General features: G+C 36.0%; 1 protein-coding gene across 3 annotated transcripts in view; it reads left to right on the plus strand.

Annotated features, from left to right (window-relative positions):
- Window positions 1-20930, plus strand: part of LRCH1 (leucine rich repeats and calponin homology domain containing 1) — a 226324-nt gene that overhangs the window by 169971 nt on the left and 35423 nt on the right. For 2 of the 3 annotated variants that reach the window (XM_044668222.1, XM_044668221.1), the window contains exons 10-15: window positions 2279-2346; window positions 4990-5076; window positions 6970-7059; window positions 7170-7206; window positions 14648-14701; window positions 15441-15513. In XM_044668222.1, the coding sequence (XP_044524157.1) occupies window positions 2279-2346; window positions 4990-5076; window positions 6970-7059; window positions 7170-7206; window positions 14648-14701; window positions 15441-15513 (409 nt within the window). Of the gene's footprint in view, window positions 1-2278; window positions 2347-4989; window positions 5077-6969; window positions 7060-7169; window positions 7207-14647; window positions 14702-15440; window positions 15514-19092; window positions 19198-20930 lie in introns of all 3 variants that reach the window. The other variant, XM_044668223.1, reaches the window with a different exon arrangement.

Raw genomic sequence — 20930 nt, forward strand, 5'->3', positions numbered from 1 at the left:
TTCTTTTCTTTTCTTTTCTTTTCTTTTCTTTTCTTTTCTTTTCTTTTCTTTTCTTTTCTTTTCCTTTCTTGTTTACTTCACTATTCTCATCTGTTCTGCTGGTAGGAGAGGTTTTCCATAGTACTTCCAAATGTCAGGAAGCACTTGCTGACAGTTTAAATATTCTTCTCTATCATAAAGTTTCTTAGTGAAAAGATCCTGATTATTAGTGCTTCACAGTCTAATGGCTCAAAGAATTAGAATTACTCTGGCATTCTATTGTTGCGATCCACAGAAAATAAGAGCTTTGTCTCCAAGATGTAGAGAGAGAGATACCCCTAATTAGATTAATTATTTATGAATCTGAGGAGAAAGTGACCATAAGATGGAGAAATTCAAAGAAAAGAGGCTAACAAAATCCAATAAAAATTTTAAGAGTGAAACTTAGATCAAGTTTCTTCTGATTTATGGTCTAATAGAAAAGAAATGTTAATAAACAAGTCTTAAAAGCTGGCATCTAGTAACAAAACTGTTCTGTGGATTCAAGAACAAATTCTAATGTCTAGAAATCAAATTAAGTCACCAAATATTTATCAGGTGTCTGCTATGACAAAGGCCCTGTGCTTTGTAAAAAAGGAAATACTGGAACAAAGCCAAATAGGTTAAACCCCCCCAACTCTGTAGATTTGAAGGAAAGTCACAAAAAAGTGGAAATTAAGCCAAATTTGCCTCTGGTTTTGGGACACATACTTAACATTAAAAGTTTATGGTGTATTGCTTAGCAGCTAAAAACTGCCATATTGTTTACTCTTTTGGAAATTATGAAGTGCTTTATAAGTGTGAACTATTCTTTGGAAAGAATTCTGGCCTTGGAGTCAGTCAGGGATTAATTTCTCAGCCCCTTCACTTACTGGCATTGTGACCGGGAGAAAATCACTTGATCTCTCTGAGTTTGTTTGCTCATCTGAAAAAGAGATATTAATTCTTGCAATTGTTATGAGGAAAGTACTTAGAAAACTACAGAGTACTACATAAATGTGAATTATTAAAAATAAGCTTCTTTGTTACAAAATATGAACATATATTAAAGGGAAAACTTTTCTAGTGATTATCTTTGAAGACATACCTCAGTGATCATAGCAGTATGTAACTTTGTAGAAAGCCAGGCATCCCCCCCTTTTCATCTGGAAAGGACAAAAACTGTACCCAAGTGACGATCATGTAATCTTTTGAGCCTCTAAATAAAAACAAAAAAAGGGGCTTTCTATAGCTGCCATACTTGAAAGCTAACACTGAGAAGAGAACCTCCCTTCTTCATTATTTTTGCCGGACATACATGTGAAAATGAATGGTTTGTTCTTTTAAAAGTGCATTCAGTTTACTATGCTAGAAAACTAATAAAGTCTACTTTCTTCATTGAGTAAGAAGTTAAACAAAAAAAGAGAAATTCTTTTCCAGTTAGAGGCCAACTTTGGGCAGTCAGCCACCTTCCCAGGAAAAAGGCTAGCACACTCCTTACTGGTACATCTGGCAGAATTGGCTGGTACTCTTGAACCTAGTTAATGATGTGCCAAAACCAGGACACAGAAAGCAGTCCTTTTGTCTTCTGTTCCTTCCTCGCTGGGGGAAGCGTACACCCATTCAGGGGTGGTTTCCGTTCTCGCTGTCAGTTGAGTTAAAGCAGCATTTCTCTATGTCAGAGATGAAAGTGGAAGGAAACACATGGTCTACCAAATGGAAGGACAAATGTGGGACACACCTTTCCAAATTAACTAGCAAGGCAGAATCTCTCCGCAGGAAAAACGCCTTAAAGGGCCTCCCACCTGTTTTACACATTTAAAATATTAGATTATTAGATTAGATATTTTAGATTATTATTAATAATATATAAATATTCTATAAATGTATGTTTATAATGCATAAAAATTAAAAATAATAATAATAAAATATTAGATTAGATAATAGAATATTAAAATAATAGATTAGAAAATTGGCATTTTCCTTTAAGTAAGTAAGTTTTTGTACTCCTTCACCCCTGCTTATAAACATCTCTCTCCCCTCCTGCTGGCCAAGGCGAAGGACCACCCGAGACTCTGGCAAGCCCATGAAAGCGATCTGATCGCCGTCGGGGGGTTAGGGGGTGTGGGGAATCGAGGGAGCAGGGGGAAATAAAAGCCCAGCTTTTTAACTACTGTAATTACTGACCTCAAGCTGATAGATGAAACAGGTTTGGCACAGGCTCTGGCGATTGAATAACAAAGCTCTTTTCTCAGAGGACCTGTATGTTGCTTGTTCACAGGGCAGAACAGACGACTGTGATGAATTGTTACGGATAGAAGAGGACACACACTGGCAAACAGAGCGAATGTGAGTCCTGGCTTATGTTAAACATAAGATCTAGTATTAGCTATTTTTCTTCCTTCTTTTTTCAGGTGGAATGATAGCGTGTCATGGTAACATTTTAGCCAGTTTTCCTTTGGACATCTCTTTTTAAAAAAACAACCCATTTACATTGACAAAAGCGCAAAATACATCCATTTCTAATATTCATTATCATTAATAGTGGGTTTACAGGGGACAGCTGGGTGGCTCAGTGGATCGAGAACCAGGCCTAGAAACAGGAGGTCCTAAGTTCAAATCTGGTCTCAGACACTTCCTAGCTGTGTGACCTGGGCAAGTCACTTGACCCCCATTGCCCACCCTTACCCCTCTTCTGCCTTGGAGCCAATACACAGTATTGCTTCTAAGGCTGAAGGTAAGAATTAAAAATAATTTTTTAAAAGAATATTGGGTTAGATTAATAAACCACTTTCATCAACTGTCTAGTGCAGTGGTTCCCAAACTTTTTTGGCCTACTGTCCCCTTTCCAGAAAAAAATATTACTTAGCACCCCTGGAAATTAATTTTTTTATTTTAATAACAATTAATAGGAAAGATAAATGCACCTGTGGCCATCACCACTTCCCTGGATCGCTGCAGCACCCAATAGGGGGCGGTAGTGCCCACTTTGGGAATCACTGGTCTAGGGGCTTTCATGGTTATATTCAGTTGTATTTGAGACAAGATAATCTCTAGATTCTTGGTTCCAGTTCTAGATTCCTTATATTTTATGATTCCCCTGAAGATGGTAACTAGAGGACATCAGTGAGTCTGATCATCAGTGAGACATTTAAAAATAAAATTTTAATAAGAATAGCCAACACATATCACCCCTTTTCTAAGTTTAACTTGAAGGACTAAGAGAGAAAATATTGATAGGTCCTTTTTTTACTAATAATTCCAAAAATGGAGTTTGAGTCCACATGGTATTTATATAGTCTTTATAAGACTGTATTTTTCCCCAAAATGAGTTCTCTTTCTACGTGTTACATTGTGGATGCGCCTTATCACTTTTCCTTCTCCTCTCAAAGGGATGATTTCACAATATGTTTCAGGAAATGATTCATAAGCTTTTCTACCTGCAGAATGACATTGACTTAAATTTTAGGATAAAAAAAGAATTTCACCTTAACTTTCATGAGAGAGTGGAGGAATTCTTGTAAGGTCACCAACACACATGTTTAACTGTTCAGTGGGCTTTTTTTCCTGGAAGCCAAGAGGTTCAGTTTGATTCTAAAATCATAAGATTATTAGCACTGATAGGAATAACAGTAACAATAACAATAATAATAATAACTAGATTTATGTAAAACTTTAACTTTTACAAAGTGATTTACAAAATTTACTTCATTTTTATCCTGACTACAACAACTCTGGGAGCCATATATTACAATTTCCATTTTGCAGATGAAGAAATTGAGTCTGGCAGGTTAAGTGACTTATCTGGGATCATATAACTAATAAACATCTCAGGATAGATTTGAACTCAAGTATTTCTGACTTCTGGTCCGGTGCTCAATCTTCTGAGTCACTTAGCTATCTCTAAGGCATTAGTTTTATAGATAAAACTGAGGCAGGCCCAAAGGAATTTTGTTAACTCTCTGAAGTCATACAGCTAGTTAGTGGCAGAGATAGAATTAGAACACAGAATTCCTAATTCCAATATATATATGGTTTTAATTTTTTTTAATTTTAATTAAATTAAAATTTAAACTAAAAATTTAAATTTCCATTTCTTCCTTAAAATGAGAATGGAGAGGCCAATTAACCATAATTAGCTGTACTACATCCAGCAATATTTAAAGCTAAGTATGTTTTATAAAATCTTCAACATGAAAGTTAGAATTATTAATTAATAATAATAATAATAATTAATTAGCAATGACTATACATGACACCCAAGGAACTTACCTTCTCTCTAGGTGTTGTTTGTTGTTTAATTTTTTTTATTCATGTCCAACTGTTTGTTGACCCCTTTGGGGATTTTATTTGCAAAGATTTTGGAGTGGTTTGCCACTTCCTTCTCCAGCTCATTTTACAAATGAGAAAACTGAGGCAAACATAGTTAAGAGAGCCTTGCCCAGGGTCACAACTAGTAAGTGTTTGAGGTGAGATTTGAACTCAGGTCTTCATGATTTCAGATCTAGCTACCTATCCACTAGACCACCTAGGTGACCCCAAGGAGGGAAGATGAAAATATATACTGATATCTCTGAAATAGAATAGACATAGGTATACAAGAACATATAACTGAGCTTCTATGGTGATTCCAAAGAAAGTCATTCCTGCCTACAAGAATGGGGAAAGCTCTCTGAAAGGTATTGAAGGAGAGAATATAGCATAGTGGATAGAGACCTGGTCTTGCAGCCAGGAAAACCTTAGACAAATCTCAAAGAGTAGATGTTGTAGAGGTGCCTACCTATATTAATAAAGACTTTTTCCTCTTGTAAGAATTAACTATACTCATGAAATAACTGATCTAGTACCAGCTCTTCTCCCTTGAAAGCTAGTTGGATTTTGGCAAATAAAAGTCGGGGTAATATGTTCCACATGCAGGAGATTCTTCTTCCCAAGTCCTTGGTGCAATAGTAATGATGATAGTTTTGTTGCTCTTTCTTGACTTTATGACAGGAACAACTTATCAGATAACCAAGATGTGGATATAGCAATGATAGACCAACTTAGAGAAGCAGTAGATTTGTTACAGGATCCCAACAGGTATGTTTGTTTTAGCCGATCCTAAGTATCTTGTCTAAGTAATAGTTAATTTTAAACTGATTAATTAAAATTAATTCATAATAAAATTTAATAAATTAAAATTAAATTTTTGCATATATTATTGACCATTTTTGAAGCAAATGATGCTGTCTGTCTCTAAAGTATTCCCTGAGAAGAGGTCACTGCTCTGAAAATCTAAACACATATCCTCAATGTGCTACCTACCTTTGTGAAGAACAAAAAATATATATAAACAAATAATTTGCTCCTAACTCATGGAAATCCATCTCAGCTTTCTCCCTTTTTAGTGCATTCTGTGCATTACTGCTCCATTATCCTAGTGAAGCATATCTCCAATAATTTTACTCTAATAATTTTGCTCACAAACTTGAATTTTAGTTATTTTAATCACAAAAAAAGTAGTATTTGAATGTTTATGGAGCCAATTTTTTTTGTCTCAATGGAATCTCTGGCTTTAAAGATATGGATAGTTCAGTCACTTTATTTGCATAATTCCAAATTGCTGTCTAGAATGGTTATACCAATTCATAGCTTCAACAATCATGCATTAGTGTGTCTATCTTTCCCATTCTTCAAATGTTGACTATTAAATCCAGTGCTTTTTAATATTACTGTTTTCCTTCCTATATATTTTAGAACCAATAAAAATAGTTTTTAAAAATTTAATTTCTGATAAAATGAAAAATGTCAGAGATTTATGATAAAGATCACTTTAATACCAGAAAACTACTTGAAATTTGTATTTCTCATTCAAATTTGGTGAATTGCAATTTTAGTATTTGTCTTGGTTCATTCTCCTAGATCTATTGGCTATTTGTACAGCATTTTCCATAAATAATTGTAATATGAACTTTTCCCCAACCTTAAATGGTTTCTGGTTAGCTAGTGTTAACTTCCCCTTCATATTTATCTTTTATATAATAGGTGATTTTTCAAATTTCTTGCTGTAACATATATAACAATTTTAAAAAATTAAATTATGTGCCAAATTTTGCACTAAATTTCCATTTAAAAAAATAAAGATGGAATGCTGGTTGACAGTTCTTACTCTAAAGACCCAAATACTACCATGTTACCTGTGCTGCTCTCAGTAATTGATCTAGTTCAGAAAGCGAACAAGACACAAGAATGTATTTTAATGTGTGATCCTTTTGACTTCATCAGAAAATTGCTACAGCAAAATAAGAAAGTAGAATTGTAGTAGCATCACTGATATTCAGTCCTAATTCTTTGGGACCCTATTTGATGTTTTTTTTTTAGCTAAGATACTGGAATGGTTTGCCATTTCCTTTTCTGGCTCATTTTACAGTGAGGAAACAAGGCGAACAGGGTTAAATGACTAACCAGGTTCACCTGGTAAGTGTCTTAGGCTATATTTGAACTTGAGTCTTCCTGATTTCAGGCCCAGCATTTTATCCAGAGCACCACTTAGCAGCAGTAGTGGCCACTGGTAAAATGTTATATTTGAGGTTGTTGAAAAGATAATTTGTAACTAGGAGAATTATCATAACTCTTTCAGCACGTCTGGCATTTCAAAAGGTGAAGAAAGACTCCTCTTTTCACATTATTGACATTTTAAGCTAAACATAAACACTGTATTAAATTTCCTTTCATTATCTCTTTGGTCAGCAAGCTACATCCTAGAAGAGTGAATTTATTAAATGACCTTCCATTGGCTATAATAAAATGCCTCCTCCTTAATAGTGAGTTTTGTACCAAATTTTTCAAAGGAGTCAAGTATTTGGATGGTCTGCTCTTTGATAGTTATATTATTTAAGAAGGCAATGAAGAAAACATACTGAAATATGAATAAAAAAAGTCCAGTGAAATAACTCACAAAACTATTCCTTCTTTTGTTTTCAAACTTTATAGATTAGCTACAGATATTACAGAGAGAAGTGTCATGAACCTCTATCCCATGGACTCAGCAACAACCTTAGAATTACAGGATTCTACAATAAAGTATGTTTAGCTTTCATTTATTAACATATATTTCTATTTTTCAAATTGGAGATTTTATTGTTGATTTTTCATTGCTCGGTATGGTTTTTTTCCCCCTTTTCTCTTCACAGTGGTCAGATACAGCTAGAATCATCTCCTGATTGTCAGGTAACAAAACAAATTTCCTGTCTGTCTGTCTCTCCGTGTGTGTGTGTGTGTGTGTGTGTGTGTGTGTGTGTGTGTGTGTGTGTGTAGCACTTTGAGAAATATTGACAACTAAAATGTTAAAAAAAGGTAAAATTTGAGACCAGCTGTTTGAATGTATTCTAGCTCAGTAAATCTTAAACTTTTTCCTGCTCTCACCCTTCTCAAGCATCTTATACATCCAGCATAACCCACCTGCTACTAAAAATAAAAGACCCTTATTTTGAAAGTGATCTATTTGTCTAAGGTTTAGGCTGCGTGGAAGAGAAATGAACACAGGACAAGGTAGACAGAGAAATGGGTATTGCAGAAGATGATTTTTTTTAGGAGAAGCTGAGGCCACCTGTGAATCAGAGATGGCTTAGGATGAATGAACACTAATACCAGTTTGAATCACCCAGCACCAAGATCCCCTGAGGCAAAAACCTTCCTCCCAAATTACAGATAGATGCCCAGCAAACCAGGACCAAGTAGCCCAATGATTGGGGCTACTCGTTTGAACTGGTTACTTAGGAATTAGAATAACAACAGCCTGGGGGCCTGACAAATGAGTAACTAGCTAATGCAGTAATGGACATTCTTAGCCTATAATTTACTTGCTTGTATGTGTTTTCCCTTTGAGCCCCCTCTCAACCCTCCAGTAAATTTGTTTTGTACTCTAACAGAATGACTAAATTTAAGGAAGCTTAGAAGAAAAGTGACAGAGGAATATTGTGGATGCAAAGGTTGTGGTTTGGAAGGACTCCCCCACTCCCCCAACCCCTTCCAACTCCTGTATCCTTGGGGAGAGGGGGAGGATGGCAGGTCACTGAGCAGCATCAAATCTTCTGCATGGGGCTGCCTTGAGTCTATTTGGTTATACTCTAAGATTGAGAAACACTCAGTCAGAGTTTACATAGTGCCAGTTTGATACAGGCAGAGTATATGGCCACATACATTTCAGCAGCCCTGAGATGGACCCTTACTATAGAAATTTGTGGACCTTCCAGACTAAAACAAAATAATAACAAAACCTCTTTTGCTTAGATGATGGTCCACAAATTTCTATAGTTAGTTTCATTCCTTTAACTCTTCAACTTTGCCTCTTAAAAGATATATGCCCCTCCTTGAGGCAGTGTGCTAAGTCTTATCGGTGACGTATGTTATTATTAAAAAGTCAGAAGATCATAATGGCTAGTGGGGAGGGGGGACTTAGGAATCCTGACATTGGGGTTCAGATCCCACCTCACTAGTTGGGTAATCGGCATCAAGTCACTTAATCTCTCAAAGTCTCAGTTTCCTCATCTGTAAAATGAGGATAAGGATAACATGCACTCCCTATCTCAGAAGATTGTTGTGTGGAAATCTCTTTGCAATCCATGGGGCGTTTTACAAATAAGGAGTATTATAGAAGACTTGGACAGATTTTTTTTCACTAGAACAAGTTTTTATAGGGAATAAGATGCTGAGGGCCTTGGGTGCCAGAGAGAAGAAGGGTCACAGAAAGGGGAAAAAATGGATTAGAAGAGATAAACTTTACTTATTTTCCAGTTCAAGCCAAAGGCTGGCACTGTTATCATAGAATCTTGCTTTCTTTCTTTTTTTAAACCCTTTTGTTTTAGAATCATTCTAATCTTGGTTCCAAGGCAGAAGAGTGGTATGGGCTAGGGCAATGATGTCCAAACTTTTTAAAGAGGGGGCCAAAGGAAAGGAAATGTTCATCTGTCAGTGTGTTTCTAAGGCAACACTTTCGAAATTTCATTGTATTGTATCTTACTCATTGTATTCATCAGATTAGAAATAATGTCCCTCTTCCAGATAGAACATTTCAGGGGGCACACCTGGCCTGTGGGCAGTAGTTTGCCCATCACTGGGCTAGGCAATTGGAATTAAATGATTTGCCCAGGGTCACATAGCTAGGAAGTGTCTGAGAACAGATTTGAACACAAGACCTCCCATTTCCAGATCTGACTGCTCCTAGCCACCTAGATGCCCCCTTACCATTTTTATTTAATTCTTCTGAATATTCTCTCCTGAAGGCCTGCCTGGGTTCTAGTCCTGACTGGCACTTACTAGTCTTATGACTTTGGAAAACTGCTTAACTTCTCACTGTCTGTTTCCTTATCTATAAAATGGAACTAATAATAATACCCATCCTGCCTCCTATTAAAGTGTTATCATGATGTTTGACCGATAGGGCTGGATGAATATATCAGTATGTAAAGTGTCCAAGTAGTATGCAGTAGAGTGGTTTGTTAAAGTGATTTAACAAGAGTTTTCCTATCCCATGTTTGTGAAATTGCTCCTTTGATTACAAAGAGTTTTGGTTGTCTAAAAAGTAATGTTTGATGTGTTTAAAGCTCTGATGTATCCCTATCTTGGGGATATAGTTTTAATTTCTGAAATCAGTCCTGGATTATCCAGTTGAAAATGAGTTCTTCACATTCTTTGTTTTCTTTTTCTTTTCTCTTTATCTTGGAATTTTGTCCACTTTCACCTGGAATTAGAAGTGGATTAAGAGAAAATTTGGACCAGTGATTTAGTTTGCCTAAGTGGCTCCAAGAAGGGTAACTTTCTTTTCCTAATGCAGATTAGGCAGTCATATTATTATAGTCTGCCTAGAGCAGGGGGGGCAAACATACCTGGCATCACTCTCAAGTGCCCTAATCAGATCAGATTTTAATTAGGAAATTTAAAAAAATTCAATAAAACAAAAAATAATGTCAATATGTGATTTTTCTAAGTCAATATACAGCACTCAGGGATCCTTATGTTGGATTTAGTGGTTCCTTTTTTATTCAAGTTTCACCCCACTAGCCTAGAGAAGTGATTCAGTGATGACTTACCTGAGGTTAGAATCATTATGTATTAGGAACAGGGCTTGAACCCAGGTCTCTGGGCTACTATGTCACATTGCCAGGAATAAGATACAATTTAATTTTCTAGCTGTTGATAGTATAGATAACAAGTGTCAGGAAAAAGTGTTCAAACTGAAAACTAAAAGTTTCTAAAATGAAAATATGTAGGCTTCAGCTGATCTATCTTGTCCTAACTTTAGAAAGTTCCAGGTACACCTAAACTGACTCAGTAGGATATACCCCAAAAGTTTTGATGTCACTGTAGGACCAGGATCTGTAGGTTAAATGGAGAGGCCATCTTAGCAAATGTAGTATATAAAGGCTTGAGAAAGTGGCAAGAAAAGAGCTTCCTGCATCGTAGGCTCTGGTGCTATAAGAAGAAAAAATGGAGGCATTAAAAGGGGAGGGGTTGGAAGGTGGATCCTCTGCCTTAAAAAGAAAAAAAATTTAAATTATGAGATTTGCTCATTTGTCTCCACCTTTTGTGCCCTTGCTCAAATCTGATTCTCTGTCCTTGTCTATAAAGCATTCCTCCAGGAGATGAGAGAAGTAGCTGGTGAGCCTGGTCATGACCTAAAAGAAAGAAAAAAGGAAAAAAAAAATATTAAAAAGTTGGTGCCCAGAGTTGCAGAGAGCCAATACCTGATTTTTATGACTTCTTTCTATTTGTATGTTTCTCTCTACTCCCATTCAGATGTAGAACAATCTTTTTTGATCTAATCTTAAATCTAAGGAGTATATAAATGCCTCCTACTCTGCTGGGTTCTCAGATGGGAATTGGGGGAAGGGGGGAGGTTTGGAACTGAGAAGTATAAGCCAAGGCAGCCCTCCCTCTTGCTCTTGAGGAAGAAATCTAAGTGGCTGATTTAGGATATGAAGTCTGTGCATCTCAAATAGAGAATGAAAGCAATATAATATGTAATCAAGGACAACATTATGTGATTTAAGTGCACCAGGAATTTTAAAAAGGAGAGATGATGCAGAAAATGAAAATTGCTTTTAGTAAAACATTTTTTTAATGTACAGAAGAAAGCCTTAGAAAGTTCAGAAGGGGATCCAAACAAGGCAATATTGCTATTACCATGTTAAATTTAATATATATATATATTTTTTTTAAACCATCTGGTATATTATAGAGATCCACTTTTTTTTTCCTATTCTTCTCTGGATATTAAAATTTTCAAGTCTGTTAAGTTCATAATTTAAAAAGAAAGGGAGAAGTCAATATGAATTTGCTGAAAGACCAAGAGGAAAGAGAGAAATCAAGCTAGATTTTGAAGGATAATAATGTTTTTAAAAGGCAGGGATGGGGCAGCTGGGTAGCTCAGTGGATTGAGAGTCAGGCGTAGAGATGGGATTTCCTAGGTTCAAATCCGGCCTCAGACACTTCCCAGCTGTGTGACCCTGGGCAAGTCACTTGACCCCCATTGCCCATCCTTACCACTCTTCCACCTAGGAGCCAGTACACAGAAGTTAAGGGTTTAAAAAAAAAAGGCAGGAAGAGGAAGAAGGACATTCTGAGCAGAGCATAAACAAGAAAGCACAGAGATAAAAATGAATATGTGGAGGGCAGTAAGGAAAACAGCATGATTTGAAGCTGGGTTCTTGTGGGAATATAGTAAGAAATGGGATTGTGGGGATGAGGTCATTATGAAGTGACTGCTTGGAAATCAGAAGTATTGTATTATCTTGTGTTACCTGATGTTGGCCATGATCACTTTACTTGCTGATGTGGGATAAGATTTCATTGTATTTGGAATTGTATATGCTCAGAGCATGATACTTAATATATGATCTCACCAGTCTAATCTCGTATGTTACAGAATGAATATTCAGAGGAGGAACTAAAGGAAGGAATTACTTAGAGGGTGGACCACATCTGAGGCCAAAAATACATGTCAGCAATTAGAAAAACAGCCATTCTTTCATGAAGTGGCAAGGCACTGATAGTATGTTCTCAAGATTAATTTTCTCCTAATAGTCTTATGTCAGACTTAAACGCTTTTGTATTGAAATCCTTAGCAATTGATCAAAGAAAAAGAATAGCTTTAACTAGAATTCACCATGTTTCAAGCTTTACATGGAAGAAATATACTTTTATTCAAAGTTTATGAGGTTTTTTTAGAGGTTGTAGAATATTTTAGCTTTTAATCAACAGAGCTAATGATCTTTTCTCAATCTGCATCCTTCTTGACCTCTCTATAGGCTTTGTCACTTGTCAGCCAACATTTTCTTGCTATTCTCTTCTTTCTAGGTTTTTCTGATACTGAAGTCTTGTTTCTCCTATTATCTATATGTCTGACTTCTCAGTCTTCATCCAAGTCGTGCCCATTAATAGTGGCTCCCAAGATTCTATCCTTGGCCCTCCTCTCTTTTCCCTCTATACTGTTTCACCTGATGAACTCATAAGCTCCCATGGATATAACCTCTCTCTTGATTTGGAGTTTCTAATTTCCAACTACCCCTCAGACTGTCATATATATACACATATATATGATAGATCCATACTGAATTCTTACTCCACCCTTCTTTCTAACTTTATTTTTATTATTAAGAGCACTATCATCTTCCCAATCACCCAGACTTTCAACCTGGCTATAATCCTCTACTTCTCATTCTGTTCACATGCATACTTCCATATTCAGTTGCCAAATCCTATCAATTCTGCCTTCAAAACACCAAAACTGCTTCTGTCCTCTGACACTGCCACCACCTGGTATGAGCCGTCCCACCTCACTCCTGAACTATTATAGTTACCATCTAGTTGGGCTCAATGCATCAAAATTTTCCTCACACCAATTCATCCCTCCTTCATTGATTCAATTGATCTTTCTGAAGCCTAAGTCTGATCCATGTCAACCTTGGACCCTCATTCAATAAAAATTAGTGGCTCCCTGTCATCTTTTTGCCTCTGAGGTCAAATATGGAAACCTGTTTGCTTTTTGAATCCTTTGTAAGCCTGGATTCTTACTTTCTTTTTAACATTCTTATATCCTACATCCTGTTCCCCATGAACTTAACAATTTACTGATACTGGTCCTCCTTGCGTTTCAGAAAGCAAGTTGGCTTTATTGAAGGGCTATATCATCAGAGGGGCAATCAAGGACAGAAACAGATCAGAGCCTGCTAAGGTTGTTGTTGGAAGGGTTTGTTTACTATTTACAAGTAGGAAGGTCCAGAAAATTTTCCATAGCATTCTTATCTAGGACAAGTAGGACTGAAAATTGTAGTGAGGAATCAGGGAACTTAAACCTGGGGGTAGGTTAAAGTTCAAGGGCTACTGCTGATTCTTTCCAGATAGAGTGGTAACCTGAGAAATTGGCAGCTAGTTGATATTTCAACTCCTCTCCCCTGTCCCACCAAAGCTGGCTTCTTCATTTTAGTTGTATTGCAAGACTATTGAAGTCTTTACAATGGACAAATGAATTTTGACATAGAGTTCCAGGAATAAGTGTCTCAGAGGTTAAATGATTTGCCAGTAGCCACATAATAAGGGTGAGAACCAGGATTTAAATCTAGGTGTGTGGGACTTTTCATAGCTTTATTTTTCTCATCTATAAAATAAGGGATTGTTTTCAGTAGATTTTATCCATTTCACTTGAATCCAGCAAGCATTCCCTCTAGATGCAAAGCACCCATGGATGCTAGAGAGTGCAAATAAAAGGAAAAATGGGCTCAAGGAGTTTGTAGTCTAATAGGCAAGTAGAAGATGTAAGCAGATTAGTAAGTACAAGATAATCTGAGGCCAGAGAACACTAACCAGCAGGAGAGTCAGCTGGAAGAATCTGATTCTTTGATCTTGGGGGTTTTGACCTTTTCTGTTGCTCTCAGGCTGTGAGCTGGCACTTGCTTCCCTGTGTTGTCAATATGCCTCCCCTTAGCAGACCTCCCCCATTTCATTCAGCTGCCCATAATATGCTGTGGTCTTCCAAACAAGATGGTCTACAAATTAAGAATAAATAGGATATGAGTGTCTCCTAACAGCATAGCACCTGTGATTTCTTATATAGATCTGTTATGGATATAATGGATGTGGCATCCGTTTGACTGGCCAGACACCTTTTTCTCCCTTTTTCTTCTTGGTTCTTTCTGTATTGTGAATCTCTGAGTTTATCTCAAATCCAAGACAGATGAGATTTCTGTATTATATAATTTCTTGTATTCTTTTTGCATTAGTATGAACCAGTGGGCTTTTTTATCAGCTTATGTGACTACAGTTGTTGTTCCATCACATCCAACTCTTAATGACCCCATATGGGCTTTTCTTGGCAAAGATACTGGAACAGTTTGCCATTCCTTCTCCAGCTCATTTTACAGATAAAGAGACTGAGGCAAACAAGACTAAGCGACTTGCTCAGGGTCTTACAGCTAGTAAGCGTCTAAGATCAGATTTGAACCCAGGAAGATGAGTCTTCCTTGTCGTAAGCCCAGCATTCTTTCCACTCTGCTGCCTATCTGCCTGACTATATACATTTGTGGTATTTCATGTTGTTATGAAGTATATGCGCAATACTGATGGGGCCAAATGGGACTGGGTCTATTAAACTACTAATTTTTTTTTCTTTCAGGTGCAAAATGATCTGGCTTTAGGAAGTATAGGGATCCGATGTTCTCAAAATGAGGTAAGCTGCCTAGGGGCAGAATAAGTTGATTGCTATGCTCTGAATTGGCACATATCCTACAAAAAACATTATGCAAGTCTATAGTGATTAATGACTGAATTGAGTGTGATAGGCTCTCAGGGGAATCCCTCTCATTCTCATCTGCTACCATATAGCTCACCCGTCCCATTCATTATTAAAGTTTAATTTTTGAGAATAAAATACAATTTCTATTCTTGGAAACAGTCATGGAAACATTGTATAGAGTATTGTTATTTGTTAGACAGTTCTAAGAACAGGGTGAAAATAGTACACAAATGGCTGACATTTCAAAGATCTTGTTATCCATAAATGATTCAATATGTTGTTTCCCTATAGACTGTGCATCTGTTCAGTTTCATCTTTCTTTTCCCAACCCTGCTGTATTATGAAATCCTCTATCAAAGATGTGCTAAATTTCTATGTGTAGTTGTGTTGTACAGTGAGGGAGAAGAGGGTTCTCGTTTCAGTTTTCATTAAAAAGTCACAAAAATCAAATTAGTGATCAAGGAAGACTTTATTTCTTAATATAGACACTTAAATTCAGTCCTGCAGATGTTTGCCTATCAAGCATAGCTCTGTCTTCCCTCTTGTCATAAATGTAGCAATCGTGTGAAAGCTAATTGAGACAGCGGGGCTGCATAATTGGGGGGATCCTTTTAGGGAAATCAGTATGCTTGGTTATGTTTCAATTTCTTGAACTTCATCTTCCTTGTAACAGAGTAAAGAGAACTCCCCTGCCATCTCACCTACTGCAAATAGCACAGCCCCATTTGGACTGAAACCTCGATCAGGTGAGTTAAAATGAGAGAGGGGGGAAATTCCCTATTCAAAACAAACTAAATTCATTCTCACATATTACATGTAAAGAACTCAACTGTTTCCCTTTAGGCTTTGAAATGTGCAATTTTAGTCATTAATTATCCTCATTAGTAATAGAGGCACATAACCTCGGTACTCCAACTCCGATAAGATTTTGGAATTGCAGATTTTATTCTATTTATTCTATTTTTAGTGAATGAGCATTTTTGTTTGGATTTTGCCCCATCTCCTTTTCGAATGGTATAGCAAATGCGAGAAATAAGAGAGAACATGGGGAAGAAATAACCTGCCAGGATATTTAATATGTGATAATACCCACTAGAAATAACCTAACATATCAAAGGAGTTATAGTGCTTTCCTCTTCTCTTGGGGATTCATAATGAACTTAATATTGGCATCTAAAGCAGCAGATAGGATAGAGAAAGTCTTTTATTGAGGTCTTCTCTCACTTCTTTTTTGTATTTGTTGGATGTTAAAGATTTATTTTTAGAGCAAGGCTTCTTTGGAGGGCTTCTTTGGGACACCATAGCAAAGTGACTTTCAGTAAATATTTAGATGCCATGCACTAAAGAAAAAGAGTAACGGTGCCATAGTTACATTTGCACCATGACAGCTCCCTCATTACAGGACTCTGCATGACAAAAGTCTGTTTTGGACCCCCTCCAAGAGTCCATTTACTAGGACTTCTGGAAGGGGAGCTTGTTATAGCAGAGCCTTGCAGCCTGGAGAGAAACGCAGTGAGATCCCTTTGTCTTTAAGAAAATGATTGAATGGAGTGCTTTGTTTAATACCAGAATAGTCACATGAATAAATTACAACTATATGCAGGAGAAATTATCCACTCGCATAAGTAGAACTTGTCAGTAGGAAGTCAATGCTATTAATTTCTCTGTTCATATAAATTTCTGAAATTGCACCCTCTTTTTTAGTCTCATTAAAATTTCACTGATATTCTTGTTTTCCTTGGATTTTAGAACAAAAACACTAATTCTAAATGTCTTTTTAACCAAATACCAGTAAACAGCTAGTAGAAGCTTCTTTTAATATTCAGAATTTTAGAAGTCACAGGAAATAATTTGCTTTTTAAAAGAAAGGTACCCATAGATAAGAATCAAATATGATTTTTAACAGAAAATTTATTTTGCAGAAAATGATTACAATTTTTGGACTTAAAAACCCCTTCTTTCTGGGGCATGTTGCATGATGGGCAACATATGGCTAAGTGTAAAATTATTGCACTGTGCATATGTGCCCTATAAAGCAAAGCCATTTTCTCAAGCTGAAATGTGCCAAGAATTTCTCAGGTGTTTTATAACCCTGAAATGAATATACATACACACATGGATCTGTATATAATAGTTATAGTTATATATAGAAAGAATAAACTATATGATAGTTCAAGTGGTTAAAGCATCATGCTATTTATTTGACGCTCATAAGCTGTGTGGGACCACTTCCATGGACATATACCACATCTTTGCCTCGGTCTCAGTCTACTGTTTTACAATGTGTGCCCATAGTTACTGAGGAGGCTGGATATGAAAGTATCAGCAGATGAATGAAAACCTAGTCCCACCCCTGGAAAAAAACCAGTGCACATTGCTGGCCTTTTGATGAGTCCATAATTATTCTCTGTATTTGAAGGATGAAATATTAGATTGGTACCCGTACCTTTACAGTACACTTTTTCTCTTTTGTGTCCTGTCTACTACATTAACTAACTTCCTCTCTAGCAGATTGCTTTTTAAATTATTTAATTTTTTTGGCTCTTTAAAATTCTCACTTAACAGATTGAAGAAGGGCCTAAAATACTAAACCTGCCACCCATTTCAAAGTCTTTGTATTGATAAAACACGAATAAGACATTTATCTATCAGAAACCTGATGTATAGACATAATGATTTTTCCCTTGGATTTTTGAATCTCTCTGTATTCTAGATTTCAGAATAGTTTATGCAGAAAGCATGAGAATTGTCAAAACCCCATGGCATTTAATTGCTATACATTAACACTACCATCCTGAGGAATAGTACCAGGTGGCTCAACTGAATCTTACATGATGGATTTTTTCAGCATACTTAATCTTATTTTTAATTACATCAGATGTTTGTTTTTTTCCAAGATACTACCTAATCTTCAAAGAAGCATGAATTAAAATTTGGTACACACACTTTTGGATCATATGTCAATTTTTATTGTTTAATTAAACCAGTTTATTCTATCAGGATTGGCAATAGAGTTTAAATATGGTTTCTCAGAGGCTAAAGTGCTGTCAAGAATCAATGAATTTGGGGGCAGCTGGGTAGCTCAGTGCATTGAGAACCAGGCCTAGAGATGAGAGGTCCTAGGTTCAAATCTGGCCTCAGGCACTTCACAGCTGTCTGACCCTGGGCAAGTCACTTGACCTCCATTGCCTACCCTTACCACTCTTCTGCTTTGGAGCCAATACACAGTATTGACTCCAAGACAGAAGGTAAGGGTTTAAAAAAAAAAAAGAATCAATGAATTTGAGTGGTATCTGAATTCTTCCTTTGGTGCTACTGTTTTTCCCCAAGACATTTTTCTTTATATCTTGTGTATATGTGTGTTTATGTATCTATATATATTTTTCTTCTTAAAACCCTTACCTTCCATCTTAGAATCAATACTGTAGAGCAGTAAAGACTAGGCATTAAGGATTAAGTAACTCACCCAGTCACATAGCTAGGAAGTGTCTGAAGCCAGATTTGAATCCAGGACCTCTTATCTCTGGACCTGGCTCTCGATCCACTGAGTCATCTAGCTGTCCCCTATCTTGTGTGTATTTTCAAAGATGATTTGCAACCAAATAGATTTGTCACTAAGACCACACCACTTCTTTTGATCCAATAGTTTCCCATGGCCCATAAAATAAAAACTTTGAATGATATTTATCACATGAATCAAGTATGTAGATGAATAAGACAAAATTATTTTCTTAGTTGCCAAATGATTAATTCACAAATAACTTGGATTTCAGTATTGTCTTATTTTGGAGAAGTCAAGTAACATATTACCTTGTAGAATTTTGGTGTGTTATTAATACTGCTTCTGTAAGTAAATATTTTGGAGGGGGGAAACAATCACGTGGACACAGGTACTATACTACATAACTAGTTTTTGTGGGGCTCATATTTTCTCTTCTGCAAGCATCAAGTATTTGGAATGACTTCTGATAAATGCATCCTTTGGTTTGTTGGTATATAATCTGTGGGTACTCTTTCTTGCAACTTACTCTTGATGAAGATATCTGCTCTAAAGCTGTAGATTTATGGTAATGTTAACAATATTAACTGCATGTAAAAATCTATGGTAATTACTAACACACAGTTTTTATTCATTCTTTTTATTTCATGTACCATCTTTCATCTTCCTCCTCCAATATTATACATTTTAATTAATGTCATATAAATTAAATCCTTTTCATTTCCATGCATTCCTAATGCCATTTATGAAATGCTGCTGCCCCTTTGGTTTTTCCTGGTCCCTGTGCAACTATATGTGGACCAATTCTCTCGCTCCTCTCCTGCAGACCCATCCCTCACTCTTCCTCCTATCTCCTTCAACAAACTTACACAGGCACAAACATGGGACAACTATAGCTACAATATTCCATCAGAAGGAGACAGTGACAATGGTAGGTGGTTTTGTACATATTTGTTCAATCGTACATTAAAATGCCAGTGAACATACTGAATATTTAACTTGGACCTCATGGCAGCTAAAAATACAGCCTATTCAAATGCATGCTTGTGAAAAAAGAAAATGCTGGAGAATCATGAAAAGTGCATGTTAAATGTTCTATAGCATGTTTTCAAATACAATTTAACCAAGTAAAAATCCTGGACATGTAAAATAAAATAACCCATAGAGTAGTTTCACCTCTAGTATTTTCCTAATTGTCTTCAAATTTACAAGGATCTGGGTTTTATGATCTGAAAGAAATCTGAGTTTGTATAAACCCTCTGCTTTCTCTGCATGTAGGGGATTTTTGAATCCTTTCAACTTTTTTAACCCATTCAACAGATATCTTTTAAGCTCCTCTCTGTGTTAGATAAAAAGAAGATATATTTTTTCATTCATTTATTCAGTTCCAAATTCTCACCCTTCTTTTTTTACCTTCCCACTCACTGAGAAAGCAAGAAAAATAGAATCCATTGCAAATATATATATATATGTATGTGTGTGTGTGTATATATATATATATACACATTATATATAAGTAGGAAAAGAAAAAAGAAGAAAATAAAAATCTGCTTCAGTCTACATTCTGGGTCCATAAGTTGTCTATCCAGAGCTGAATAGTATGTTTCATCATGAGCTCTTGAAACTGCAGTTGGTCATTATATTTCTCAGAATTACTAAGTGTTTCAAAGTTGATTATCTTTACAATATTGTTCTCCTGATTCTGCTCACTTCTTTGTTCATCAATCCATATAGGTCTTCCCAGGTTTGTCTAAAATCTTTCCATGCTTCTTTCTAAATGTTTCTAAATTTAAAGCTTCTTTCTAAAATCTTTCCCTGTTTCTTACAGCATTATAAAATTCCAACACGTTCATAATATATCATAACTTATTCAGACATTCCACAATTGACGAGCATCCTCTAAATTTCCAGTTCTCTTTCTCCATATAAAGAGCTGCTATAAATATTTTTGTATGGATGGATCATTTACCTTTCTTTGCTTTCTATACCTAATAGCAGTATTGTTGCATCAAAGAGTGTGTAGAGTTTAAATTGCTTTTTGCTTGTAGTTCCAAATTGCTTTCCAGAATAGTTCACAGGTTCACTAATAGTACATTAGTGTACTTATTTTCCCACATTCTCTCCAGCATTTGTCATTTTCCATTTTTCTTGTCATCTTAACCAAATCTGATGCCTATAAGATAATACCTCAGAGTTATTTTAATTTATACCTCTATGCTTATAAAAGCATTTTTTCATATGACCCTTGGATTTCCTCCTCTGAAAACTACCTGTTCATATCCTTTGACACTTCATCAATTGAGGAAATGTCAGTTCAACTCCTAATAGCTTCCTCAGAAGACTCAAGGGCTAGATTCTTTTGAAAGATTCCATGATTTTGTATGGTTTTTCTTTACAAAGGACAATGATCATGAAGAAAATGAATTATCTATCCATCTTAACTCTAAATATCTAGAAATATGATGTCAATGACTTTTCAAGAATATGAATTTGCCATCCTTTGTTAATATAGACATCTCTTATTTTGATGCCTATTATATGTCAGAAGCAAGGAGAAGAAAAGAAAGCAATGGAATAAGCATGCAAATACTGTTCATATTTGAATTTCTTTTGGAGTAAGCTGATGATTAAGATGAGAAAGAATAAAGATTACTAAAGATATTT

Source organism: Gracilinanus agilis, chromosome 3 (genome assembly GCF_016433145.1).
Source record: "Gracilinanus agilis isolate LMUSP501 chromosome 3, AgileGrace, whole genome shotgun sequence".
NCBI classification, from domain to species: Eukaryota; Metazoa; Chordata; class Mammalia; order Didelphimorphia; family Didelphidae; genus Gracilinanus; species Gracilinanus agilis.